The 27,896-nt window shown below is 47.7% G+C and overlaps 1 protein-coding gene across 2 annotated transcripts; it reads left to right on the forward strand.

Annotated features, from left to right (window-relative positions):
* The first annotated feature begins 452 nt into the window (after positions 1 to 452).
* LOC116839875 (dimethylaniline monooxygenase [N-oxide-forming] 4-like) lies at positions 453 to 26,756 on the forward strand. 2 transcript variants are annotated; one of them, XM_032806122.2, is made up of 9 exons: positions 453 to 790; positions 7,695 to 7,832; positions 10,717 to 10,896; positions 11,423 to 11,585; positions 12,966 to 13,111; positions 14,169 to 14,368; positions 17,166 to 17,518; positions 17,960 to 18,032; positions 26,309 to 26,756. In XM_032806122.2, exons 2-9 carry the CDS (start codon positions 7,701 to 7,703, stop codon positions 26,736 to 26,738), a joined length of 1,677 nt encoding a protein of 558 aa, XP_032662013.1. In that variant the 5' UTR covers positions 453 to 790; positions 7,695 to 7,700; the 3' UTR covers positions 26,739 to 26,756. The 2 variants fall into 2 exon arrangements, with proteins under 2 accessions (XP_032662013.1, XP_032662014.1); XM_032806123.2 differs by lacking the exon at positions 453 to 790 and having other exon boundaries at positions 7,796 to 7,870.
* The last annotated feature ends 1,140 nt before the right edge of the window (positions 26,757 to 27,896 follow it).

The raw sequence follows: 27,896 nt of genomic DNA on the forward strand, positions 1-27,896 counted from the left end.
GGACCAGCTTCTATTGGTGAAAGAGACAAGATTTCAAGCAACACAGAGCTCTTCTCTGTGTAACTCAAAAGTGTGTCTCTATCACCACCAGAAGCTGGTGCAATAAAAGACATTAGCTCATACCTACCTTGTCTTAGTGGTGCTTTTAACGTGTGTTAGCTCCATAGTTGTAAGTTCTAGTGTGGACAATACATAAATGTTTGTGGCATTGTGACTAAAAATTCAAGGGTGTGTGTCCCTGGATGGCTACGTTTCAGCTGTCAAGTGGAGTGTATTTATGGAGAGGAGCCACACCAAGTGGGAGTGACCCAGCCAGAATTCCTCTAAACCACAGTCTTTTTTCATATGGGTGCAGTCTATACATTTTCCTTCCTCTCAGCCCCACCCTGATGCAGTATAGATGGAGATGGGGCCATGGGCCTGCTCTCACCTCAGCTGCAAGGGAGTGCACATTGTGACTTCAGTGTTCCCTTCCCCCAACCACAATCTGGCCTTAAATATTTTGCAGACCCAAGCAACCGCCTGATCTGCCTGCATGGCTTAGTTGTCTTGGTTACTATGGTTAGCCATTCAGAATTAGTGCATTTTTCTCTTGAGAGCGAATAGGAATGCATTTGAATTTCAGTGCTACACAGATGTGCGGAGGAAGCGTATAAAGGTCAGAGGAGCTGAGGAATGAGTGAGCTGTAACGTCTGGACTTTACTCTCTCATGTAATCTGTAACCAGACAAACTTCACCCAAAACCCAGTCGAATGCAAAACAAAAAAGACACCACATTGAACCAGAAAGGTGAGTTTCTTTACTTAAAGTCCTTATTCCCAACTGCATTTTTCATGCTTTCAACAATCAATCTGGTAATTTGGTGTGTGTCCAGAACCGCAGGGAGGACTGTGATTGGCAAGTGTGAAAGAAAGGTATGATAGGGAAATGTTATGCTTTGTTTGAAAACTACTAGTTCCACACATACAGAGCAACATTTCTGTATTAATTCATTCTGAAGGCACACATCCAGAAGCGTACCCTTTGCTGTGACTTTGGATAAATATAAGTGGCTTTTTTTCCTCTTTTTCTTTGTTACTGCTTCTCTTCATAAAAGAGAGACAAGATGGGTGAGGACATATCTTTTATTGCAGCAAGTTTTGTACGTAGCAGGGACAAGCTTTCGAACTGCATGGAGCTCTTCTGCAGGGCACTTGTGTTCTTAAAATGACATATACCAGTATAGTTTATAATACATATGTGTGTAGCTAAAGTATACAAAACATGGAGTAAAATAAGTCCCATTTTCAAAAGTAACTCAGACACTTAGGAGCTCAAGTTCCATTGACTTTCAATCAGATTTAGGCTCCTCATTTTGAAAATGGGACTCAATAAAATTGTTCGAAGAGGCCATAGTTCCTATGGAACAAGAAGTAATTGAAGTTGTAGGCAGTTTTCCTTTATATGCTCCATTTTTTTTAAATTGCCTTCTAACTTTCTGGATAGAAAAGTAATAAACATCCTCCTGAATTTTCTCATGATGTCTCAGATTGGGGAATTTGCTTAGCAAGCGTCAAATAAATCATTCTACTTCTTATCTCCCTCCAACTGTTGATTGAACTAACCAATTTGTTTGACACCTGGGAAGCTCACAACAGGGTATGAGACTTTGTCTTTTACTGAGCATTTGGGAAGTACTGGATTACAGATACTTATTTGCTACATAAGCAAAAATTACACATTTTAAATGTTTTTGCCCCCCACAAGGTCTATTGTTTATTGCTTTATTGGGTGTCTTAACAGAAATCCAAACAATTGAGAACACGGAAATGTTCAGTTTTATTTCATCTTAACTCTGAATTTCTTAGGTTTCCAATGTTTGTGGCTTTTTTTTTTTTGTAATAATGACAATATTCTTGCCGTGTTACTTAACCTTTAAGTCACTGATACATGCTCTCATCCTTTGCGGCAGCTTAGCAGTTTTATTGCCTGGCCTTCACTTAGGTCTCCAGGATGGAGCAGAGCCCTTGGGTCAGTCCAGCACTGGGTCAGTATGGCACTATGTAAGTCCTTACTTTAAAGACAGGCCCTTAGCCATACTCACACAGCAGCACAAAGCAGCCTTAAACCTGGCTTAAAGGGTCAGGGGCTGCTTCCTCCAGCATTGGGGAACCTCCAGTGATGCAGGGTGGTAGCCTGGTACCCTGGAGCAGAGGGTGTGGCTATGGTAAAGAAGAGGGGCTATCCTCTGCCAATCAGTACAGCTCCTTGGGGCTATGAATAGGCTTTGGACACATTATTTAATGGTTTATTGGATATGGGATTTTTTTTTTAAATGAACAAATTAAAAAATCCAGCAGAATGCTGGGAAGAGGCTTTGGGACTACAAGGCTAATTAAAAAGCCAGACTGTTGCAACCAGGGGCCCTCCACTTCCTGTGCTTTGCATTTTCCTCCACTTCCTTGTACCTGTGTACACCAGGGTTCAACTCTCTCAGCCTAAGGCATTAGGCTGCAGGAACCGCAGCGGAGAACCCCACAAAGACTTGCTGGTGGCCTACCGCGTGAGAAACACTGTGCTATGGGGTGTTGTCCTAGCAGAAAATTAATAGCTGGGTTTAATGAGAGCTGCAGTGAACTGCACCTGCTGGAGGAAAAGTGCTCAGCTACTCAAACAACGCCATCCTGCACAAATCGCTGCAGACACAGTCAGTGAAGCTTCAGTAAGAAGCATTATGTTATCAGAAGCTCTCCATTTGCTGACCATACCATGAGGGTGGAGATAAGACAAGTTTGGATTCAGTCTGCCCAAATGTCAGAGGTTTGGTTTGGCCTGTTATAGAGAGGAGTTAGCCACCAAGGTCTGATTCAGATCCAAACTCCAGGCAGATTCAGATGCAGGAGTGCAGTTTATTCCCATCTCAACACAGCAGCACAATTTCTATCATCGTCTGAACCCTGCCTTTTCCAATTAACCCTTTCCCAAGCCACAGTTGTCTTCTCTTGATGTCTTCATGATTTAGTTGTTTACAGACATGGCTGATTAAACTTGCTAAATTCGGTCACTAGTAAACCCCAGAATGCCATCTGAGACAATTCTCTCTTGGCACCTTCACCGTAAATTCCAGTTTCTCTCTAGTTATCAAGTGAAGAACTTGAAAGAGTGAAGGAATTCCCTTTCCCTGACTCTGTGAGTACAAATTATTAACGAAACCATCTCAACAAAGGCAAATGAGAAGGATCAAATGTGAATCCATAGAGTGAAAAAGAAATAATCAGAACCGCACATTTTCAGGAACGCTGAGGTCCACGGATCCCGTTGGCAATCAAGACACTTCTGTGCAGTCATATGTGACCTTTGCAGCCTGTTTCACCTTGATCTTTCAGGTGTCTGGTGGAAAGCTGTATTTATACAGTGCCCCATCAGTGTAGAATCTAAGCACCTCGCAATCTTTGATGTATCCATCCTCACAATACCCTGGGAGGCCTTGTGTTCTGTTCTCCCCACTGGTCAGAGAGGGAACTGACACACACAGAGTGACTAAGGGAGGTGCCCAAGGTCACACAGGAAGCCTATATTAGAACAAGTATCAGTGGAGTAGCCCTGTTAGTCTGGCTCTGTAAAAGCAGCAAAGAGTCCTGTGGCACCCTCTTTGCTGCTTTTATATTAGAACAGAAACTTGAACCCAGGTCTCCTAAGTCCTAGGCTAGCAATGTAACCACTGAGCTGCTCTTCCTCTCTGCTGCTTTTGCCTTTTGCATCTCACTCCTACTATGTTCCCCATTCTTCTGGACTGAAACGAGGGCAGGTGCTTATGTTGTTAACTTGCAGGCCTTTGCATGAGGGTTCCTGAGGAGTCCTCTCTCCTCAGACAGAAAACTGTGTAAATTGTCCAAGACAAGCCAGTTCTTACAAACAAGTTTCATGTAAAGAGTTACAAGCATGGGAACAAACAAACACTCAACACTGCTCAGGGTTGCCTGGCCCCAAGGCCCCCCCCAGGATGGCCTACTGCTGGGGCTGTTACAGGAACCCTCTCATTCTCTTAGAAGCAAAGATCCTTCTGTGCCCCAGGTTGGTAACCACTGACAGTCTGTCCTTGCTGGCTTCTTGCTGTGTGAGTGTTTCTTTTTTTTTAAGTGGAAAAGATGCCCTGCTATTCCAGTCGGAATCCGTTATCCTATTGCCTAATATAGGTGTCCTGCTTAGCTAATGACCTCCTCTTGTCAAGGCAGGCAAACGGCATTCCAGGAGATTACAGCCTACTCCATAGTTTGAGGGGTTTATGAGTCTATGAGAGCTAGATGATATCCCAGTTACAGGGCTGGCTGCCGCTCTTTCGCCTTTCTGGTCTCTCCAAGTGTGTCCCCTCAGGCACAAGGCTTCCTGCCTTCACCACTCCTGGGGTGGAATCAGCCATTTCACCCACTCTTGAGACTGGGTGCTGGACTACAGCACCCTTTGTGACAACCACGTTTACCCAACAGGACCGACTAGGTTCAGCACCCGGGGTCCCTCCCTTTGGAGATCTGTGACCAGTGGTGCATACAGTCAGAGCGTTGGCTTCACCCAAAGCATCGTCTGGTTTGGAGCAGGAATAAAGCCCCAAGAGAGAGAGGATTGAAAACGGCCTACACACGTCCATCTTGGCAGTCGATCCTATGTGATGGATGGTAACCTAATGTTGGGCTGCCAGCCCCCTGCTGGAACTCAGTGAGATAGTGAGACTTTGGCTGGCCCTCTCCCCCACTAGGAGAAAGGGAAAGGGCCAAAGAGGACTCAGAATCCTGAGACTCATAATCCCCAGGGCCACTGGGGAAGAGGCTCGTTCTCCAAATCAGACAGCTTGACAGGGTGGGCTGGCCAAAGAGTGATTCAATAGCCTGGGTCCCCTCTCTGTGAGCTGGGGCTGCCAGAGCAGAGCAGAGCCAAGGAGACAGCAGCAGCTGGGGCATGGCTGGAGACAGCAGCAGCAGCAGCACTGGGCTGGGGGGGCAGAGCTGGGCTGGAGGCAGAAATAAGCTAGAGAAAGACCTGGAGCAGCCCAGAGCCAGGAGCTGGGGCAGTGCAGACCAGCCACACCGAGGGAGAGCCAGGGCTGAGCTGCAGTGGGAGCCAGAGCCGGAGAGCAGCCGCCGACTGGGCCACAAGTAACAGTGGAGCAGAGAGAGATGAGCAGCTGAGGAGGGCAAGGGGGGACCCTGGGCAGTGGGGGCCCAGCAGAGGGAGATGTCGCCAGACAAGAGGCCTTGAGCCTGGAGTTGGAGGGAGGACATGACCCTGGACAGAAGGGGCCAATACTAGGGAGAAAGATCTCACCAGAGGCTGAGGGCATGTATCCACCACCATAGCAGTGTCTGACCCGTGGTAACACCACAGCACTGCCAGCGCCTGGTAGGGAGGCCTGGGAGGTGTGAGGAACAGGCTGTGAACTTTCCTTATGTCTCTGACACTGCTGTTCATGGTGTTCTCTGTGCCCATTGGGGGAGAGGGGGAGCTTCTTCCTTTAACCGTTTCCATTCTTCTCCTGATTGACCATGACACGATTGGGGGTCGAGCCCCACAGGAATTCTGGGCCCAGCCTTGTCAGGGTTACAAGGACTCAGCCACACAGGAGAGTGGAAGAGCAGCCCTCGATGTCAGGCAGGCCTCTGGGTGAAGGGAGTGGGAGCAAGGACTCAGATCCTTTCGCTATCCCATTTCACCAGGGTAGTGCAGAAACCAGGAAAGTTCCTCACAATAGCCATTCCCCCGGTTACACTAGACAGGTTTCACTTCCTTAGGCACCCCCCAGGGGGTAACTGGCTCTCAGCCGGATTCTCCCAACTACAACTACTGCTCCGCCTCTGGAGAGAAAGTTCCTTTGGTCTTCTGTACTCATGACCCTTTCCTTTCACGGTCCCAACCAGTTCGATAGGTTGCCAGGAGGCAGAATCTTCAAAGCTAACAGTTTGGGCATTGATTCTAAAAGCCCTTAATTGTTTATTGAGGAGTGGCTTATCCTGAGCCATTCTTGCTCTTTCTGCTTGTCTTTTCTAACAGGCCCCTATTAGACTAATCCACTATCGTGTTACAGTGACCCTCCAAATAACCAGGTCAGCCTACAGCATTCATGAACTATTGCAGAGCAGTTCCAAACTGTCACTGGATCTTAATGGCCATGTCTCACCTCAATGGTTACTTCATCCCCTGAGTTGGTGGCTGGATCTGAAAGAGCCTGGGAATGGTTTCCTCCACAAAAGAGCTTCCACCCCTTTGCCTTTCACACAAATCCTCAAACATAATTTTATCAATTGGCCATATGGGGTGAAATCCTGGCCCCATTGAAATCAATGGGAGTTTTGCTTTTGACTGCAGTGGGACCAGGATTTCATCCATAAATCTTAGTTTGCTGCCGAGCCCCGCTTACGGATTCAAGAGGTTGACTTCAGGCAAGCCAGACTTGAACATTTTGGTGAAGGTTTAAAAGACACCAGTGCCTGGTGCTGCTGAAAAGCAGAGATGTTAAGATAACCACAGTTGTTGGTCACAGATGGGCATTGCCCTTAATCCTAAAGACATTCTCCCTGTCACGGTGGCCTTAGGGGTGGGCCACTGGGGCCCACGGTGCCATGGTCAGGGGGATGCCATGCAGCAGTACAGAGGCACACGCTGCTGGCTGGCAGGGGAGTACCACAAACTCACAGAGGCGATGCACATGGGGGGTGCCCAGATTTCTCTCTGCTTCTGCCCCATGGAATAGGGAGGAGGGGACGAGTGGTGACACAGATACTGCTCTCCCCACTCCACAGATTGCTCCATGCCGCTCCCTCGGGGTCTGTAAAGAGGAGGAGAGTGAAGAGCAACATCAAGCACTCCATGCATCCAGGTCACTTCCCCACCTGGAATGTGCTGTGAAGCAAACAGTGGGAGCTGCTGCCCTCCCCCTACACAGCCCAGGTGGGGAAAGTAACCTGGATTCAGATAGCCCTGACACTGCTCCTCGCTCCTAGCCCCTGAGGGGGACACAGAGGAGCAGCATTTGAGGGGGGAGCGAGCAGCAATGCCAGCCACTCCGTGCATCCAGGTCGGTTTCCCCACATGGATGCAGGGGTTAGGGGTATGTGGGGGGGCGAAGGGGTTAGGGGTACAGAAGGAACAGTGCAGCACAAAGCAAGGGTGGCAGTACACCATATACCATGCCACCCTTCTTTCTCTGCTGCTGCTGACAATGGCACTGCCTTCAGAGCTAGGCGCCCAGCCAGCAGCCACCACTCGTCAGCCGCCCAGCCAGTTCTTAATTTGTGCAGGGGCTTGCTGGGGCTCAGTCCCAGCATCTCTTTCAATACAAATAAAGCACTGAGGGAGGCAGCGGGGGATTGGGGGGTGGGGAGCCTCTGGGAGTGAGAAGCCCACAGGGGCATGGGGCAATGGGGTGCATCACCATGCCCATGGGGTCCAGGAACACCAAAATACAAGTTCCATTGTGCCCATGGTGCCATTTTCCCTATGGCCGGCCCTACTTCCTGCCCTGAAAAATCCCTGTTATTGCAGCAGCCCAGCAATACAAATTTTAACATATGTATTAACCTTTGTCCTTTACTGAGCTGCAGAAATTCCAACTACTTCATCATTTATTTTCCTGCCATACTCCAGCTTAAGCTCTTACAATGCGAGGCACTGAAGGAGTTCTAGAGAGCAACTTTGACACTAACGTGACTCTCTCCTGATACAGGAAAGCATGGTCCAGAGGGTGGCAATCATTGGAGCTGGGTCCAGTGGACTGGTCTCCATCAAGTGCTGTCTGGATGAGGGGCTGGAGCCCACCTGCTTTGAGCAAAGTCATGACATCGGTGGCCTCTGGAGATTCACAGTGAGTGGGATTTCCCTATCCAGTGACTTCTTAACAAGGTGTTTATTTTGGACTAGGCTATGTGTTGCTTTGAATGTTACCATAGTTTACATTCGCAGCCAAGGAAGACACTGTACCCATGGACCTAGGCACATTTTCAGACTAGACTTGGGCTTTCCTTTCTGACTTCACGGGGATAAGGAGATGGAACAACAAGAGCCATAGTCTCTGGCATACACATATCTACTCTTCCCCAGTAAAGTCAGTACTTACACTGGAGCAATGCACCAGAGTCTGGAAATCAGGTGTATCCAGTCCCTCAATAACACCACTATAGAGACAAAGATATGAGGAGATTGAGGGCTTGTCTACATGGGGAAATTGACCAGAGTAGCTACTGCAGAAAAAAACATTCTGGAATAGCTCCCCATGTGGACACATGTAGGATATGTCTACACTACAGGATTATTCCAGTTTTACAGAAACCGGTATTTGGAAACAGATTATATAAAGTGGAGTGCACGCGGCCACATTAAGCACATTAATTTGGTGGTGTGTGTCCATGTACCGAGGCTAGCGTCGATTTCCGGAGCGTTGCACTGTGGGTAGCTATCCCATAGCTATCCCATAGTTCCCGCAGTCTCCCCTGCCCATTGGAATTCTGGGTTGAGATCCCAGTGCATGATGGGGTAAAAACAGTGTTGCAGGTGATTCTGGGTAAATGTCGTCACTCAGTCCTTCCTCCGTGAAAGCAACAGCAGACAATCATTTCAGGCTCTTTTCCCTGGATTGCCCAGGCAGACGTCATAGCATGGCAACCCTGGAGCCCGTTTTGCCTTTTGTCACTGTCACCGCATGTGTACTGGATGCTGCTGACAGACACGGTACTGCAGTGCTACACAGCAGCATTCACTTGCCTTTGCAAAGTAGCAGAGAGGGTTACCAGCCCTATTGCACCATCTGCTTCTTTGGAAATTGGCAATGATGGTTACCAGCCCTATTGCACCATCTGCTGCTTTTGAAATTGGTAATGATGGTTATTGTACCGTCTGCTACTGTCATGGGTGCTCCTGGCTGGCCTCGCTGAGGTCAGCCAGGGGCGCATGGACAAAAATGGGAATGACTCCCTGGGTCATTCCCTTCTTTACATTTTGTCTAAAAGTAGAGTCAGTTCTGCCTAGAATATGGGGCAACCCTACTAAAGAACCAGAGAGGACAGCCACTCCGGGTCAGAGCTCCAGACATTCTGCAGAAATGATGAGCTGCATGCCATTCTAGGGGGTGCCCCTGCAACAACCCCACCCATTCCTTACCTCCTCCCCCACCTCTCCTGGGCTACCATGGCAGTTATCCCCCCATTTGTGTGATGAAGTAATAAAGAATGCATGAATAAGAAACATTGACTTTTTATTGAGATAAAATGAGGGGGAGGCAGCCTCCAGCTGCTATGATATTCCAGGCAGGACTGAATCTCCATTAGTCATTAAAGGGTGGTGGGGAGAGGAGCGCAGCCTTCAGCTGCTATGATATTCCAGACAGGACTGAATCTCCAGGAGACAAAGCTTAAAGAAGCTTTGCCCAGGCACCCCCGGCCGACCTCACCGAGGCCAGTCAGGAGTACTCACAGGACGATGATGACAATGGTTATCAGTCCTATTGCACCATCTGCCATCAGGGAGAGGAGAGAAGGGGATGCTTCTGTTTAGCGCTGCAGCACTCCGTCAATCAATAGCATCCAGTAGATATATGGTGACACTGAAAAAAAGTGAGAAACAATTTTTTTCCCTTTTCTTTCACGGGGATGGGGTGGGACTTGACGACATATACCCTGAACCACTCGCGACAATGTTTTTGACCCTTCAGGCATTGGTTGCTCAGCCAAGAATGCAAATGCTTTTCGGAGACTGCGGGGACTGTGGGATAGCTGGAGTCCTCAGTCCCCCCTCCCTCCCTCCAAAAGCGTCCATTTGATTCTTTGGCTTTCCATTACGCTTGTCACACAGCACTGTGTTAAATCCCTGCTGTGGCCTCTATCTATCATAGCCTTGGAGATTTTTTCAAATGCTTTGGCATTTCATCTTTTGGAACGGAGTTCTGATAGAACAGATTTGTCTCCCCATACAGCGATCAGATCCAGTATCTCCCGTACGGTCCATGCTAGAGCTCTTTTCGGATTCTGGGACTGCATGGTCACCCATGCTGATCGGCACTCCACGCTGGGCAAACAGGAAATGAAATTCAAAAGTTCGCGAGGCTTTTCCTGTCTACCTGGCCAGTGCATCCGAGTTCAGATTGCTGTCCAGAGCGGTCACAATGGTGCACTGTGGGATAGCGCCCAGAGGCCAATACCGTCGAATTGCGGCCACACTAACCCTAATCTGACATGGCAATACTGATTTCAGCGCTACTCCCCTAGTCTGGGAGGATTATAGATACTGGTATTAAGAGCCCTTTATATCGATATAAAGGGCTTCGTTGTGTGGATGGGTGTAGAGTTAATTTGGTTTAACGCCGCTAAATTAGGTATAAACGAGTAGTGTAGACCAGGCCTCACTCTGGAATAAGCATGTCTGGTTTGTTTTTGTTGTTGGGTTTTTGGTTTTTTTCTGTGTTATCTGAATCCACTTTGGAAGTGGATTAAGCTAAACCAGGAAAGGCACTCTTCTTCCAAAATAAGAGTGTCCACATAGACAGTTATTCCAGAACAGCTATAGCTCTTCAAATTCACCTTATTCTGGAATAACTTCCCAGTGCAGACAAGTCCTGAGGTGATGGTGTGGGACCCATGTGTCTGTTCTGCGTACCAGTGGGCTGTTTAACCCTACTTTGATGAACCAAATCAAGTAAACCCCTCTCAGTCAGTCATTTTTGGAAAACATGGTTGCATATTTTGCATTTGACACAGGAAGCGGGGAGGATCTGTGTCTACAGATCGGTGATAACGAACACCTCCAAGGAGATGATGTGTTTCAGCGACTTCCCCTTCCCAGAGGATTTCCCCAACTACATGAACCACTCCAGGCTCCTGGAGTATTTCAGAATGTACGCCAAGCACTTCAGCCTTCTCAGTTACATACACTTCAAGGTAAGAAGGGAGTCAAAGGTTTGTGTGTGTGCGGTGCTGCAGTTGACATGCCAGGCCTTCAGGTCTGGCCAAGCTACGTTTGGTGCAGGACCCAAAGAGGTGTCGGGACAAAGACGGCTTAATATTTAATGTCACCTTTGTGCTCCCCGAATCCTGGAGTTAGCCAGGCTGGCAGTCTGACCTCCACTGCTAGTGAAAGGAGACTCAAGGCTGCCCTAATATACGGTAGCTGGTGACAGGTCACACCGCTCAGCTATCCTTTTCAGCTCCTTAGCATCACTATCTTGGTGCAAAGGGGCTGGAGCAGGGGTCTTGCATACTTACAAAGAAAGAAATATCCGTACCTCCAGGCTTACCCGAGCACTGAGGCCCAGATCCTCAAAGGTTGGTAGATGCCTAACTCCCAGTGGGATTTAGGACCCCAAGTATCTTCAGGGATCTGAGTCTAACCGTTCACACATGGAACCGGTTTACTATAAAGAACAATCCATAATGATGTTTTGATTTTCATGTGGTTTCCTGTAAGACCACAGTTCACAGTGTAAGGAAACGCCCAGATTTCTCCACCACTGGCCAGTGGGATGTTGTCACTGAGACTGATGGGACGGTTGAGTCGGCCGTTTTTGACGCTGTTATGGTTTGCAGTGGCCATTATGCAGAACCCCATTTACCGCTGGATTCTTTCCCTGGTAAGTCTTGCATTTACGACTGAATGTATTACAGAAAGCCGCACGGCGCGTGAGGTGAAATTCAGCCCTGGCGAAGCCATCTGTGGCGGGATGAATTCCAGTATTAGTGAATAAGGTGAATTCACATATGGACTGGAACACGGCTCCCTTTATGCTTCCCTGCCTGTGTCCTTCTGATCTGCCTAGAAGAGATGGTCTCTGTAGTAAGAGGGTAATTTATTCCTAATGTCCTTTCAGCCCTTGCCTCGCTAATGAGACTGCCAACAAGGTTATTAATTAGCCCCAGCTGTGAGGGTGGTTTTATGTGATGCAGGTAAAGCACAAACTGAAACTCACTGCCTGAGTGGTCACCGGTATGACATAGCAGAGTAGAGCTAATACGCAACTTCCCAGATCTACAGATAGACAGCGTATAGCTTTGCAACTAAGGAGAAAATCAGTCTGACCCATTTTCCGTGAGTTTTCTGCCATGCCTCACTTTGGGAAGCCCCACCCTTAGAATCCCCGGGGGGGATGGGGGGGAGGTTTCAGAGCCCGGTAAAGGAAGGCAATTGGTGGCACCTTCTCTCATGACAAGACGAAAATCTAGAGGGCCAGATCCTCAGCTGATGTAAATTGGTGTAGCTATTGAAGTCCATGGAGCTATGATGATTTATATCAGCTGAGGACCTAGCACAGAATTTGCAAAATATTCTGAAAGATGATGATGGAAAGCACTAATATATAAGAAAAACAATGAGAAGTCCGGTGGCACCTTAAGACTAACAAATTTATTTGGGCATAAGCTTTCATGGGTAAAAAAACCCGCTTCCATCTGAAGAAGTGGGGTTTTTTACCCACAAAAGCCTATGCTCAAATAAATCTGTTTTTCTTTAAGGTGCCACCAGGCTTCTCGTTGTTTTTGTGGATACAGACTAACACAGCTATCCTTCTGATACTAATATGTAAGCTAAGACAATTCATTGTTATTATTTGTGTATATTCCATGATCTCTGCAAACCCCTAGGCCTGAGCTGAACCTACTCCACACTAGAGGAGCATGAGGAAAATGAAACATTGATGTCAACGTATTAGCAACTCCAGATTTAAAAAGGTGGCATTGTCTTGGCATAAGAATAAAAACCAATGGGCCCAGAGGATAGGATGTTGGATCCTCTCAGAGTACTCAGGCTCCACATATCACCCAGTGAAGTCAAGACTCCTATTGATCTCAAGTGCACTTGAATCTGACATTAAGGAAAAATGGTTGGACACGAAGTGGGAAGATTAAAGTAATTAAACTGGAATTAAGGGTCAAAAGCAATGCTGTCCAGGCAGAATTGTCTCAATGAAACAAGCACATTTATCTAATGGCAGGAGATGCTCCCTGTTTTTTCACAGGTATAGAAAATCGCTTTAGAGGCCAGTACCTTCACAGCTGGGAATACAAAGACTCTGCCAGTTTCCAAGGGAAGAGAGTCCTTGTGCTCGGTGTTGGGAATTCTGGAGGAGATATCGCCGTGGAGATCAGTCGAGTGGCTGCTCAGGTACAGCTCTGGGATGGTGTAGAGATTTGGAGTCTGAGTTTCTCATGCACACACAGTGTCACTTTGGGGTGGCTATAATAATAGTCCAACGGACCACAAGCAAAGGTAGATCAAATCCTGGGGAGCACCAGCAATGCTGATTGTGGTTTCTCTCTCAACCTATAACTACAATATCTACTGTTACTACTTGTATAGCGAGTTGCCCCAAGTACACATGCCACCCTTTTGAAAGCGGAACGTATGCAATTGGCAAAGAATTCTAAGTAGATCAGAGGTTTCTGGACAGAAAGCATCTGTTCCTGTGACCACTAATCATCCCCTCCCTGCCAATTTTCTTCCTTTAATTCCACCATCCATTTTTGCTCCATCTCACACTGGTCTCCACCTACCCAGTTCCATCTCCAAAGTAGCTTTGCTGTTTCCAGATCAGTCACATGCAACCTGGCACCTTCAGGTCCTAGATGTGCCCCAGAATCCTTCGTGTAGGCTGCCAAGGAGCCTTCTTTGAAAGAAATGGAAAGCAGGATGTTGAAAAGGTTTCACTGATAGTCCTGCACTCATGAGCAGGACCTGGGACTATTCTCCCACCCATCCCCCAAGTCAGGAAACATAGCTAGTATCTTGAGGTCTTCAAAAACCCTAATAACTGCCCATGGAAAGTGCCTCAGGAAGGATGCCAGACGATATTAGAATGGCATGAACAAACTAACAGCCGAGGACATGCTGAGATTAGGCATTGCAAAGTGCACAAAGGTTCAGATCAAGAGCTATAAAAAGATACACTGCAGTTTCCTGGACTGTTCTGCAAATCAGGTTAGCAGATAAATTGGTGGTTTTGCAGCCACTAGGAGTCAGAGAGACACTGTGAACTGACTTGTTCATCTGGATCCTGGTTCCTTGCCCCAATCTCCTTATCTTGGGATATTCTGGTTAGCTCTCTACCCTTCCATGCTGAAGGTCTCCTAGCAAATATGCAAGATATGATCTGACAGTAAGAACGAAAAAAGGAACCCAGATTCCCAGGCAATACATTTCTCAGGCCTCAATTATTTTCCAGGTATTTCTCAGCACCAGAAGTGGCACGTGGGTGATTAGTCGTATTTCAGACCATGGCTTCCCTTTTGACATGATGCTCACCACTCGCTTTCACAACTGTCTCGAAAACTTCCTCCCATCAGCCCTCATGAGATGGCTAAGGCTGAAGAAGTTCAATACATGGTTTGACCATGCAAATTATGGCTTGATTCCTCAGAAAAGGTGCTTTCTTTGTTTTCTGTGTAAATCTCCCGTTTCATTTGGGGAATAGTTACAGACTAGCAAAGCCCTACATTGCCTTGCTCATAGGCAGTTCTAGTTTAGGGATTAACACCTATCTGCCAATGGTGGGAATTTTTCACATTTGTTTCCATGTCATACTTTCGTGTGAATCGATCCTTCCTGGTAAGATTGACAGCTGCCCCTTCTGGATAACAGTGGAACAGACTGGATCTATAATTTAAGGACTTAGAACATTACCCCTACAGAAGGCAGGAGACTGGATAGCTCAAGAGTAGAGCTAGGTGAATTTTTTTATGCAAACAGTTTTTTCACTGCAAAAATGCAGATTGGGGTCAACTGAAACTATTCGTTAATTTGGGTCGAATTTGACAAAAGTTTCAGACAAAAAATGAAAAAAAAATTTGGAAAAATCAAAATGTTTTTGTTTTGGCATTTTCAAATTGAAATGTTTCTACTTTTTGGAAAGTGGTTCTCTTTGGAATTTATGTAGATTTAATTTTAAAAGAACCAGGGGCAGCTCCAGGCACCAACACCTCAAGCATGTGCCTGGGGCGGCAAGCCATGGGGGGCGCTCTGCCAGTCGCTGCAAGGGTGGCAGGTAGGTTGCCTTCGGCAGCATGCCTGTGGAGGGTCTGCTGGTCCCGCGGCTTCGGCAGACCTTCCACAGGCACGCTGCTGAATCCGTGGGACCGGGGACCTTCTGCAGGCAAGCCGCCGAAGGCAGCCTGCCTGCCGTGCTTGGGGCAGCAAAATACCTAGAGCCACCCCTAAAAAGAATATTAAAAAACATTTAAACCCTCTCAAACTAAAAACAAAATGAAAACAATTGTTTCAGGTTGAACAAAACATTTTGTTCAATCCATAACTATGTTTCGGGGGCCGTTTAGGATGAGATTTGTTTTGTTGAGGAAAAAAAATTTGTTTCAGCTCAACCTGAAACAATTTTTTTTTCCAATTTTTCTGTTCAACCAACCTCCAAAGTGAAAAATGAGTGATTTGCTCAGCCCTATTCAGGAGGCTGACAAAGATCCTTTAGCATCTAGGTGACTGGTTCAAATTCGACCTAGGTCAGTGACAGGAACTTAGGATCACTAAGTTCTGAGCGCTGTTTGGTTGTCTACATGACATGAGTTGCTGGCTCAGCTTTCCACTGAAAGAAACATTACTATTGACAAGAAAAACACCATTGTAAGGCTAGAGTCTCCTTTGCACAGCCTGAGCAGCATGAAGATGGAACCTGACTACACCTGGCCACCTGACTCCCAGTGGTATGAAGCCAGCACAGCCAGCTTCTCCACCGACCATCCTACCCACAACCCAGGTGGGCTGGGGGTTAGGCAGAGGTGAAAGTAAGCGGTACACTCCTGCCGCAGCTACCACCCCGGGCCCTTTAAATCGTCCCTGGAGCATTGGGTAGCCACAGCAGAGCTCTGGTGGCTATTTAAAGGATCTAGGGCTTGGCAGCTGCTACTGCCCTGGTCCTTAAAATAGCCATTGGAGACCCACCGCTACCACCCCAAGGCTCCGGCCGCAGTGCTCCGGGGATGATTTAAAGGGTCCGGGGCTCTGGTAGCCGCTACCGCCCTGGGCCCTTTAAATCATCCCCGGAGCCTGCCAGAGCCCTGGGGCCGGAGCGGTAGCAGCTGCCACAGCCCCAGACCCTTTAAATAGCTGCTGGAGGCCCAGAACTATTTAAAGGGTCCAGGGTGGGAGCGGGAGTGGAGCCCCGAGCCCTTTAAATCACCGCCCAAGCCGCTGGCTGCTGTTGCTACCCCGTGGCTCCGGCAGCGTGGCTCGGGTGGTGATTTAAAGGGCTCGGGGCTCCCACTGCCGCTACCCTCCGGGGTCCTTTAAATCGCCACCCGAGCCCTGCTGCTGGAGCCCTGGGGTAGTGGCAGCAGGGCTCTTGCGGTGATTTATAGGGCCAGGGGCTCTGGCTGCTGCTACTGCAGTGGAGCCCCAGGCCCTTTAAAGCTCCTCCAGAGGCCAGGCCCCCTCCTATGGTGATTTAAAGTGCCTGGGGCTCCGCTGTGGTAGCAGCAGCTGGAGCCTCAAGCACTTTAAATCACCCCCAGGGCTCCCAGCCGCCTCTGCAGCTGGTAGTTCTGTGGGTGATTTAAAGGGCCTGGGGCTCCCAGCTGCTGCTACCACAGCCTCAGCCCCAGGCCCTTTAAATCCTGATTTAAAGTGCCAGGGGATTTAAAGGCCCCGCCTTTTCTGGTAGAGGCCACACGCCCTCTCAAGGATACCAGAGTACTGGTAAGTCCCTTAAGTTACGTTCACCCCTGAGGTTCGGTGGAGCACAGCTCTGTTCCTCCTCACCCAGTTGCAGTGTGGTGCCTAGGGATCAGACCCAGCTGTCATCAATTAGAGCAAAATTAGGCTGCTCTAACTTATGCCACAACGCCTTGAGGATCAGGAAGCTATATCAGCCCCAACCATTCTCCATCCTCTTCTACATGAAGTGCACCTTGGGGCAAGAGAGAATCTAGCCGACAAATGGTAGTCCCAGCTGGTACTGGACAGACAGCTCTGGATTCTGACTGCTTCTGCTCATCCACAGAACAGGGCAAGTTCCCTCCACATTTCCCCATCTACACACCTCACCCCTGAGCACCTACGTGCTCCATGTCTGGTCTTCCCCCATTAGCTCTTCCACACCTCACAGTTCATTGTAGTATAGCCAGAATTCCAAATCTGCTTTGGTCCTTTATCATACCCTATGTCAGAGCAAACACTGCACTCAAGCTCTCTCTCCCTTCCTTCTGTGTGCCAGTCCAAACCTAAGCTTAATTGTGAATGATGAGCTGCCAAGTTGCATCCTCTCCGGTACAGTTGTGGTAAAACCAAATGTGGAGGAGTTTATGGAAAGCTCAGCTGTCTTTGAAGATGGGACCGTAGAGGAGAACATCGACATGGTGGTCTTTGCTACCGGATACACTTTCTCTTTTCCCTTCCTTGAAGAGTCTGTTCGCAACAACTGCAGAAGCAAGTACACCCTTTACAAATACATCTTCCCACCCCCTCTGGAGAAGCCGACGCTGGCTGTCCTAGGCCTTATAGCGCTAACAGGCTCCATCATGGCAGGAACAGAAGTCCAGGCTCGTTGGGTCACAAGGGTCTTTAAAGGTAGGCAGACATACACACGCTAGCTTTGATTTAGCTGGTGCGCTAAAAATAGCAGCGTAACCACGGCCACATGATCTGGCCATCTGTGTACAGTCTCAGCTAGCCCCTCCCACCACCCACGTTGCCATTAGTAGAATGTGAGTCGCACAGCCAACGTGACCCTAGACAGAGCAGAAATTCCACAAAGAATTAACACACTAGCTTCTCTGCGACACATGACTTGGAGCCTCAGCTGTGTAAACTCACCTAGCTCTGCTTATTTCAGTGGAGTGGTGTTGATTTGCACCAGCTGAGGATTTGGCCTTTAATACTTAGATCAGCTCTTGCTAAATATGTCCAGCCTCCGATGTAATCAGTGAAGGAGCTCATAGTGGACTGATTGGTTTGACGACTTTGGGATCATCTGTGCAAAGCACTAGTATGTTTCTCTTATGTTCCCAGGGTTGAATCAGCTCCCTCCTGCCAGCAGGCTGATGGCTGAAGTTGCCAAGAAGCAGCAGCATCTAATTAAACAGTACGAAATGCTACTTATTCTATTCCATATTCAGGGCGTGGTGCTCCAGTCAGTAATATCGCTGCTAAACAGGGGAAGGTAGCCCCTCTATCTATCCCTGTCACCAGAGACTCTGAGTGCCTCACAGTACGTTGCTGTATTTATCCTCACCACAATGCTGTGAAGCAAGGCAATGCTGTTATCCCCATTTTACTGATGGGGAAACTGAGGCACCTCAGCTAGACCTTTCAGGAAGTAAGGGGCCTAAATACCTTTGGGATCTGGGCCCTAGAAACCAAGTGACTTTCCCAAATTCACATGGAAAGTCTGTACAGGAGCAGGGACTCAGTTCTCTCAAGTTCTAGACTAACACTCTAAGCACTGGACCATCCTTCAACTGAGTCGGAGGTGTGAATACAGGACATGTAGACATACCGTGTTAGCTGTAATCTGCTGCTGCAGCACGGGTTAGCCTCCCAAGTAGGTATCCAGGGTGCCAGGCTGGCTTGTACAGACTGCGCTGAAGCCCATGCTGCTGCAGCTTGACTGCTACTGGTACCAGCTCCACACATCCTGCACTGACACCTCCGATCGCAGGGAGACATATGCATTTCTATGGCTAACAAGACCCTAGAATGCCATTAACCAATGCTCCTGAATAGAGGGGGGTTGGACTCACAAGAGTTCATTGAAACATTTCTTTTGTTTCATTCATGCCCTCTTCCAAGTTTTTGAAACTGAATGAAACTGAGTTTCACGCAGATTCAAAACCACCCAGAAATGGCACCAGTTTGATACAACAGCACTCAAAATAGATCCATTTCTACTGGGAACCAGATCCGAATGAGCTCAAAGGGATCACAAACTTTTTGACAACTTGGACCAAGTCTCGAGTTGCAACAGAACAAAACCAGGTGAGCTTTGCACAGTTTGGGATTTATTTGATCTGGCTCTAACCCTGAAGTTAATGTTTTCCTCTAGAGCTGTGGCACCATCTTGTGGCTAAGAATAGCAGCTGTTTCCTGTGCCTGGATTCCCCTTCTTTCTAGTTCAGGAGAAACAGGAGTGAGAGTCAACCACTGATTATAAAACTGAAATAGTTCTGATTGCAGGCCTGTTGATGAGGCTGCTGGTAGAACAGTGTGTGCAGCATTCTACACTAGTGCCTGTTAAAACAATGTCTGCCAGGATTGCAGGGTGATCCTCTGGCAATTATAACACTGCATACAAAGTGTCCCTCTAGTAACCACACCTTAGTTCTGGGGGGGATCCCATCAGCTGACTCCATTTAAGTTCCAAAGGAATTTCCTTTCATGACCATGCTGGAGCTCCAGGATGCCCATTCTGATCCTTGTGATTTTCTGGCTATGCTGCAATTCTCACTGCTTCCCTCTCTGTACCTAGAATCCAGCTCAGAGAGAAAGTGGCAGGGAAGACATGACAACAAAAATCTTGTGGGTTTAAAGCATAGGCAGCAGGTATAATAGGCCAGGGGAAGCTAAGCCTCCCCAAACAGAATGTGGTGCGCCTCCCTCTGGAGGCATGTCACTAGCCTGCTGCCTTTGGAGCGCTATGACCAAAAAGGCGCCCAGGCCATGGCCCCACCCACACTCCACCTGAGGTCCTACTCCCACCAGGGGCGTCTCTAGGGTTTTTGTTGCCCCAAGCATGGCAGGCAGGCTGCCTTCGTGGTTTGCCTGTGGAGAATCCACTGGTCTCGCAGCTACTGCTGAAGCCGCGGGACCAGCGGACCCTCCGCAGGCAAGCCGCTGAGGGCAGCCTGCCTGCCGCCCTCACGGTACCGGCAGAACGCCCCCTGCAGCTTGCTGCCCCAAGCACGCGCTTGGCATGCTGGGGCCTGGAGCCGCCCCTGACTCCCACATCCCACTCTTACCCTGTGGCCCTGACCACATTGCTCCTCTTCCCATCTCCGCTCCACCTCTTCCCCCTAGCCTGCCTCTTGTGCCTCTTCTCCTCTACCCCCATGGCCTCCCCTCTCACTGTTCATGCCTCTTTGCCCCCGAGAAGCAGAGAGGCACAGGGAAGGGAGCTCCTCAGGGGAGGGGGTGAATAGAGGTTCTAGTGATGGGGGGGAGCTCTTGAAGGAGGGGGTAGAAAGATGTGTGTGGCAGGGGGAAAGGCTTGGAGGAGGGGGAACGAGCAGGAGTGGGACCTAGGCAGAGTGGGGGTGGAATGTGGGTGGGACCTCAAGGGGAGGATGCTGAGTGGGGCTGAGCCTCAGGTCGGAGCAGGAGGTGGAACCATAGTCCAGGCACCGGTGGCCCACCCAGTTCTAGAGAGCTTCCGGCACTCAGGCCCAGCCTTCCCAATCTGGGAGGCATGCGCCACCCATGGCTTAGAGAGAACCATAAAATATGAAACTATCCATGACACTGAGAATGATCTTTAAAGGTCCATTTGCTTGGGCATTGTAGATTTCGATCTATGACCTTCAAAACCCATCAACTCAACAATTGTCTCCCCTTCACAAGGACTGAGGCCTTTTTTTCATTACAAAAAAAAGGCGTGTTCTTAATTGAAGCAAGAGCTAACTCAAGGCAAAATCCTAGTGAAGATCAAAACAATATTAGAATTGGAAAAGGTACAGAGAAAGGCAACAAAAATGATCAGTTTCCATCTGAGGAGAGATTAATAAGACTGGGCCTTTTCCAACCTGGAAAAGAGATGACTAAGGGGTACTATGATGGAGGTCTATAAAATCATGACTGGTGTGGAGAAAGTGATAAGGAAGTGTTATTATTTCTTCTCATAACACAAGAAACATGGTCACCCAATGAAATTAATAGTTTTAAAACAAATAAAAGGAAGTATTTCTTCACACAATGCACAGTCAACCTGTGGAACTTGTTGCCAGGGGATGTTGTGAAGGCCAAAACTATAACAGGATTCAAAAAAGAATTAGATAAGTTCCTGAATCGTCGGTCCATCAGTGGCTATTAGCCACGTGTCCCTAACCTCTAACTGCCAGAAGCTGAGAGTGGACGACAAGGGATGAATCACTCAATGATTGCCTGTTCTGTTCATTCCCTCTGAAGCAGCTGGCAATGGCCATGGTCAGAAGACAAGATACTAGGCTAGATGGACCATTGGTCTAACCCAGTAAGGTCTTTATGTTCTTATAAGGAAGTTTGTAGTTTTCACATGAGTTAGCAGGTTGAGCTATACTTAAAACCTAAACTTTAATTCAACTTGCTGCCACAGGTGAAAACTAAAACCTGCCTTCTCCTCACTAGCATTTCCCCTTGACTTAGAGTGTGTCTTCACGGCAGAGTTATCTGCATTGGAGTTACTCTTTTCAAGTTAGCCTGGCTTGAGTGAGAGCAGCCACACTGAAATAACCCACCAGCTGCTGTCGCCACATTGGCTCTGTGTTCAGGCATTATAACCCCTTCTGGTGAACTCCCGATCTCCAAAGGCAATGGAGGGCTTGGTCCTCCCTCCTTGGGTATTCTTTGACACACACCCCTTTGTGACCAGTGGGATCTGGTTCCTGATGAATGGTGTCTCCACCTACTGGCTGGGGGTACAGGTGACCACACTGCTAGGACCTGTAGGAATAAGCTAACTGGTGTAGTAACGATGCCCAGATAAGAATGACAACTGTTTGTTTCCTGGAACAGGAAAAGGGGGAATTAAGGAGAGGAGAACAGGAGACACACTTGGGGATGGCACTAAAATGGATCCCTGACCTGTGTTACAACAATGGCTATTCCCAAAGTTTCTATGGGCCCGGTTTGTGCAGTGTGGCTGGAGATCAAGGGGCAGACTGGCATCGCTGTGGGCAATTTCACAGTTGGCTGATTGGTGTCCCACGCAAATCAAGCCACATCTGATTTCTGGCCTCCAGTGCAGGAGGGGCCTGTGGGCTCTGTTGTCTTCCAGCTCTTAAGAGTTGCCACAGCTTATGGTTGTTCAGGCTTCCTGGAACAGTGTGGGGCCTCTGAGTCAGCTTCAGGCTTCTGACCAGGAGAGTCAGAAAATGGCTTCCCCTCCATGCAGCCAAAGAGAATACATCCCTTTCCCCCTCCCCCGCCCCGCACGGGTGCTCCATTTCCGAAGTCACACAGGGGCCAGTCCAGCATGTCCATGATTGGGCCCTCCAGCACAAGCCAGTAGGAAGGCAGCCTCAAGCCTGGTCTACACTACGCATTTAAACTGAATTTAACAGCATTAAACCAATTTAACCCTGCACCCGTCCACACAACAAGGCCCTTTATATCGATATAAAGGGCTCTTTAAACCGGTTTCTGTACTCCTCCCCGACAAGAGGAGTAGCACTGAAATTGGTACTGCCATGTCGGATTAGGATTAGTGTGGCCGCAAATCGACGGTATTGGCCTCCGGGCGGTATCCCACAGTGCACCACTGTGACTGCTCTGGAAAGCAATCTGAACTCAGATGCACTGGCCAGGTAGACAGGAAAAGCCTCGCGAACTTTTGAATTTCCTTTCCTGTTTGCCCAGCAGGATTCTGATCCAGCACTGGTATCATGCAGTCCCGAAATCCAGAAAGAGCTCCACACTTAGCCTGTCAATGGGAGATACTGGATCTGATCACTGTATGGGGAGTCAAATCTGTTCTATCAAAGCTATGTACCGAAGATGAAAGACAAAGCATTTTGAATACATCTCCAGGCTATTGATAGACCAGAGGCCACACAGGATTCAGCACAGTGCTGCGTGACTACCGTGATGGAAGCCAAATAGAATCAATGGACACCATGGGAGGGAGGGAGGAGGGGACTGAGGACTCCAAGCTGTATCCACAGTCCCCACAGTCTCCAAAAGGATTTGCATGTCTGCTGCTGCTCTCATGCCTGTAGGTCTAAAAACATTCTTCAGGGTGGTTCAAGGTACACTTGTCAATTTATCCCCCCTTCCCCTCCTGTGAAAGATAAAGGGTGAAACATCTTCCTGCATTGTTTCAATGTCACCGTTGTTCACTCATGCTGCTGTGGACACATGCTGCGGGCGCCTGTACATGCGGCAATCCCCGCCCTTCCTTTCGCTGATGGCAGATGGTACAAAATGGTGAACCGTCATCCATCTCCGTGATGTGCTCCTGCTGCCTCATGAAGGTCGGCCGGGGCACCTGGTAAAAATGGGAAGACTCCTGTCATCTGCAGACGGTACATGAAATGCTTGGACCGTCCTCATGCCGTACGCTGAGCCTGAGCTCTGCAGTCCCGCCGCTCCCACCGTCCCTTTCGTGTCTAAAGAAAAGATTCTGTACTCCCTGGACTATCATAGCAGGTGGCGAGGCCTGCGCTCTATGTGGACGTACGAGGGCTCAGACATATACTTACATAATGTGAACCACATGGACTATCATAGCACCTGAGGCTGCCTCCCCATCAAAGTAATTTTATACGATCTATAAGTGCGAGAGACTGAGTGCGATTCAATCGATATTAGTGTAGCGCGCAGCGTGCGCAGTAATACTGAATATCACAGCCGCCGAGAGGAGTCACACTTTACATGGTCACAGGTAGCCCAGAGGGTTGGGGGAGGAGGGAAGCAATGGGTTGGGTTGTTGCAGAAGGCATCCTAAATGGCAGCAGCTCATGTAATTTCTGCGGGATCTCTGGGGGTTCTGACGCCGGATTGCTGTGTCTCTGCTCCTAGTACCTTGCCCCATATTCTAGGCACGGACTTGATATTATTTTTAGACAAAACAACAGAGGGAATGACCCGGAGTCATACTGCATTTTTGTCCACTGTCACCCGCCGACTCTAGCAAGGCACCAGGACACGCCATGACAGCAAGCAAAGACGGTACAAATGATTGATAACGTCAATCGCAATTATCCAATTTGGCAAACCAGTACAAAAAGATGATTGATAAACTCAATTCACTGAATTCCAACTGCAAACATGCCAAACTGAATGATACACTTATCATGCACCAATTTACATATGCCAGAACAGTGCAATAGGATGAAATCTCTGCTATCCGTTGCCTAAAGGCAACATTAATGCTGGCTCGTGAGCACTGCAGTACCGCCTCTGTCAGCAGCATCCAGTACACATACGGTGACAGTGACAAAAGGCAAAACAGGCTCCATGGTTGCCATGATATGGCATCTGCCAAGGCAATCCAGGGGAAAAAGGGCACGAAATGATTGTCTGCCGTTGCTTTCACGGAGAAAGGATTGAGTGATGACATTTACCCAGAATCATCCACGACCACTGTTTTTGCACCATCATGCATTGGGATCTCAACCCAGAATTCCAATGGGCGGGGGAGACTGGGGGAACTATGGGATAGCTACGGGATAGCTACCCAAAGCACAATGCTCCAGAAATTGACGCTAGCCTCGGTACATGGACGCACACCACCGAATTAATGTGCTTAGTGTGGCCACATGCACTTGACTTTATACAATCTGTTTTACAAAACCAGTTTATGTAAAATCGGAATAATCCCGTAGTGTAAACATACCCTGAGTCTCCACACTGTGCTGCTCCCTGTGCTGCTGCAGCCCTAGACTGCTGCAGCCCTAGAAGCTACACCCATACATGGCACAATGACTTCTGGGAACATATCTTTGTGCTGCAGTAAGCTAAGCTGCTCTGTGAATTGTGGAAGAACTTGTCTGTCCTGTGTGAACACATAGGGGAATTGTGGGAAGGCACTGGACTATCAGCATTTGAGGGGAGCTAGCCTGCATCCACACCATAGAGTAGTTGTGTTAGCAGATGGCAAGTTGTACCAAGGTGAGTTTTAGCCTATAGGGACTAACCAACTCAAGTTAAAAGCATCACCACACTTTCTGCACAAACAGGACTCAAGTGAGAAGCAACACTTGAGTAATAACTCAAGTGAACTTTGCAGTGAAGACAAGCTCTTCACTAACTCCAGTGAGTTAACACACCTCTTTTTTTATATCCTGACAACAAGGCCTAATGCAGAAAGAGTGAGGATGTGTTCCACATCCCAGTGACTGTCACATCTACTCATGATCTCACTGCCTGGGCATTGGTTCAAATTAAGATCAAGTTAGTGATTGAGACAAAAAATCACCTAACTAATGGCTGATGGTGAACTCTTGCGAGACGAGTAGACGATCTCAGTCTAGCTCTTAATAAACTGGTGACAAATGACCTGAGCAGAGCAAAGCAGGGAGACAGAGGTGGGAGGATATGGTCCCTTATCTTTTTAACTCTCCTCAGAGCGGAACCCTTTTAACTTTCATAGCCCTTCTCTGGATCATTTTATTTCTGCTGCTCCCTTTTTCAGACAGGGTGGTCAAAACAGAACCAAGATTGTCAGGGTTCTCTCCCCATTCTGAACTCTGGGGTACAGAAGTGGGGATCCACATGAAAGACCCCCTAAGCTTATTTCTACCAGCTTAGGTTAAAAACTTTCCCAAGGCACAAATTTTTCTTTGTCCTTGGACAGTATTGCTGCCACCACCAAGTGAGTTAGACAAAGATTCAGGAAAAGGACCACTTGGAGTTCCTGTTTCCCCAAAATATCCTTCCAAGCCCCTTCACCTCCTTTCCTGGAGAGGCTTGAGAATATTATACCAACCAAATAGGTAAACAAGGTGAGCACAGACCAGACCCTTGGGTTTTAAGGACACTAAAAACCAACCAGGTTCTTAAAAGCAGAACTTTATCATAAAGAAAAAAGTAAAAGAAGCACCTCTGTAAAATCAGGATGGAAGGTAATTTTACAGGGTAATAAGATTTAAAACACAGAGGATTCCCCTCTAGACAAAACTTTAAAGTTACAAAAAACAGGAATAAACCTCCCTTTCAGCATAGGGAAAATTCAGAAGCTAAAACAAAAGATAATCTAATGCAATTCCTGCTTACTTACAATTTTTGTAATCTTAGATGCCCATTTCAGGTAGGGGTTTAGGAGATGTTTTTTTCCGTCCTTGTCCCTCTCTGGCCAGGAGAGAACAACAAAGAGAGCACAAACAAAAACCTCCCCCCACAGATTTGAAAGGATCTTCTTCCCTTATTGGTCTTTTTGGTCAGGTACCAACCAGGTTATTTGAGCTTCTTAACCCCTTACAGGTAAAGGAGGGATTTTATGCTAACCTTAGCTGTATGTTTATGACAAAGATGAAGGGCATAAAATTGATGTATATGATGGCATTATGTTTTCAGTGTTATTCTATAGCCATGTCTTTAATGGTTTGTACATCTGACCATTTGCTCTGCACGGAGCTTTGCATGAATCAGGGAAATGGGAAGGAGTTTCAGTCATGCATTTTGGGTTTACACAGAAATACAATAACCTCTTTGTTTTATTTCCTAATGAAGGGGTCTTTCCAACAAGGAGAGCAAAATCAAGACGAGTTACATTGGCTACATGGATGAAATCGCATCATGTGTTGGTGTAAAACCCAACGTGCTGCTGCTGTTCCTGAAGGATCCCAAGCTGGCCCTGGAAGTTTTCTTTGGCCCATGCACCCCTTGCCAGTATCGCCTGGCTGGACCAGGAAAATGGGTAGGAGCCAGAAACACCATCCTGACCCAGTGGCACAGGGCTGTGAAGCCCCTGAGAACTCGAGTCATCAATGATTCTTCCAATCACTCTTTGGTTTTCCACTGGCTTACAATTCTTGGCCTTCCTGCACTTCTTTGTGCTGGTTTACTTATTTGTAAGTATTCCCCTCAGCTGTGGTTCCCCAGCGTAAGATTAGATGTTTTTCCCATATGTAAAATGGGCTTTATGAAAGGAGGGCTCTGAGTAGCTGGTGACGGCTCTAAGCTGTGCTGCTAGAAGACAATAACTTCAATGTCTGGAACCATTCATCAGTTCCAAAAAAATTCAGACTCTTCCAGCCCAGCTCATCCCAATCAGATTGACACCGGAAGCCACCCCTGGCCTCGGCACTTTGCGAATACACACACTTGCTCTCCAGCTAATATGAAGTTGGCCCTGAGGTAAACTGCTGGCTGAGGAAGCCCAGACAATGCAGAGCCAGAGAGAGCAACAGAGACTATAGGGATTGCCAACTCAATCAATGCCTCAGATTATTACAATTGAGATGTCAGATGTTTCATTTCTCTTTCACCATTGACCCTGCTTGTTTACTGATTACATATGGTTTGTCTTGGATTATGAAAATAGACTAGTCACCTTCTCTTTTGTACAGAGAGAAGTTGTATAGATAAGTTTCTAATCACTTTCATTTTCCGATTCTTTCCCATTGGTGCTTGCTACTAGATGTAGTGTTTACCTTAGCCGATGAGCCACACACCCTGGTGCCCTGCACCTTATGTAGTTATTTCCAACAAATAATTATCTTATCTCATACCCCACTCAACGTTAAGCTGGATTTGATTTACTGCAAAGGCAATGGAGCCTTCTGAATTGGTTTTGTACTGGACATGGAATTTGTGCTACAGCAGAATTTCAGTGGCATTTATAGACAGTCCATTATGTCAGTATGGGCAGCCATAAACCATGATACATATTGTTGAGGACTGCCAAATGACTCAGCTTCCTGGAGGTCTTCAAGCCTTGAACATCATTGATAAGAACGCTGTGACTTGGCTTGATCAAACTGCATACACAAAATAAATAAATACAATAAATGTCCAACAATACAAACAGGATGCAAATCTTTAGCATTCTGATTTTAGTAGCATTTTACAGTTATTTGGACAGAGGCAGGACTAAGAATTATCTAGACCATCCCTGACAGGTGTTTGCCTAACCTGTTCTTAAAAACCTCCTGTGGTGGAAATTCCATCACCTCCTTCGGTAATTTATTTCAGTGCTTAACCACCCTGAAAATTAAGAAGTTTTTCCTAATGTCCAACCTAAATCTTCCTTGCTGCATTTTAAGCCCATTATTTCTTGTCCTGACTTCAGTGGCTAAGGAAAACAATTTATCACCCC

Source organism: Chelonoidis abingdonii, chromosome 7 (assembly GCF_003597395.2).
Source record: "Chelonoidis abingdonii isolate Lonesome George chromosome 7, CheloAbing_2.0, whole genome shotgun sequence".
Taxonomy (NCBI): Eukaryota; Metazoa; Chordata; order Testudines; family Testudinidae; genus Chelonoidis; species Chelonoidis abingdonii.

What these genes read in the sequence shown, in the direction of transcription:
- LOC116839875 (XM_032806122.2), top strand. Translation starts at nt 7,701, where the DNA reads ATGGTCCAGAGGGTGGCAATCATTGGAGCTGGGTCCAGTGGACTGGTC. An exon ending in GGCTTGATTCCTCAGAAAAG is followed by an intron (nt 14,369 to 17,165) that starts GTGCTTTCTTTG and finishes TCTGTGTGCCAG; the next exon opens with TCCAAACCTAAGCTTAATTG. An exon ending in CAGCAGCATCTAATTAAACA is followed by an intron (nt 18,033 to 26,308) that starts GTACGAAATGCT and finishes TTCCTAATGAAG; the next exon opens with GGGTCTTTCCAACAAGGAGA.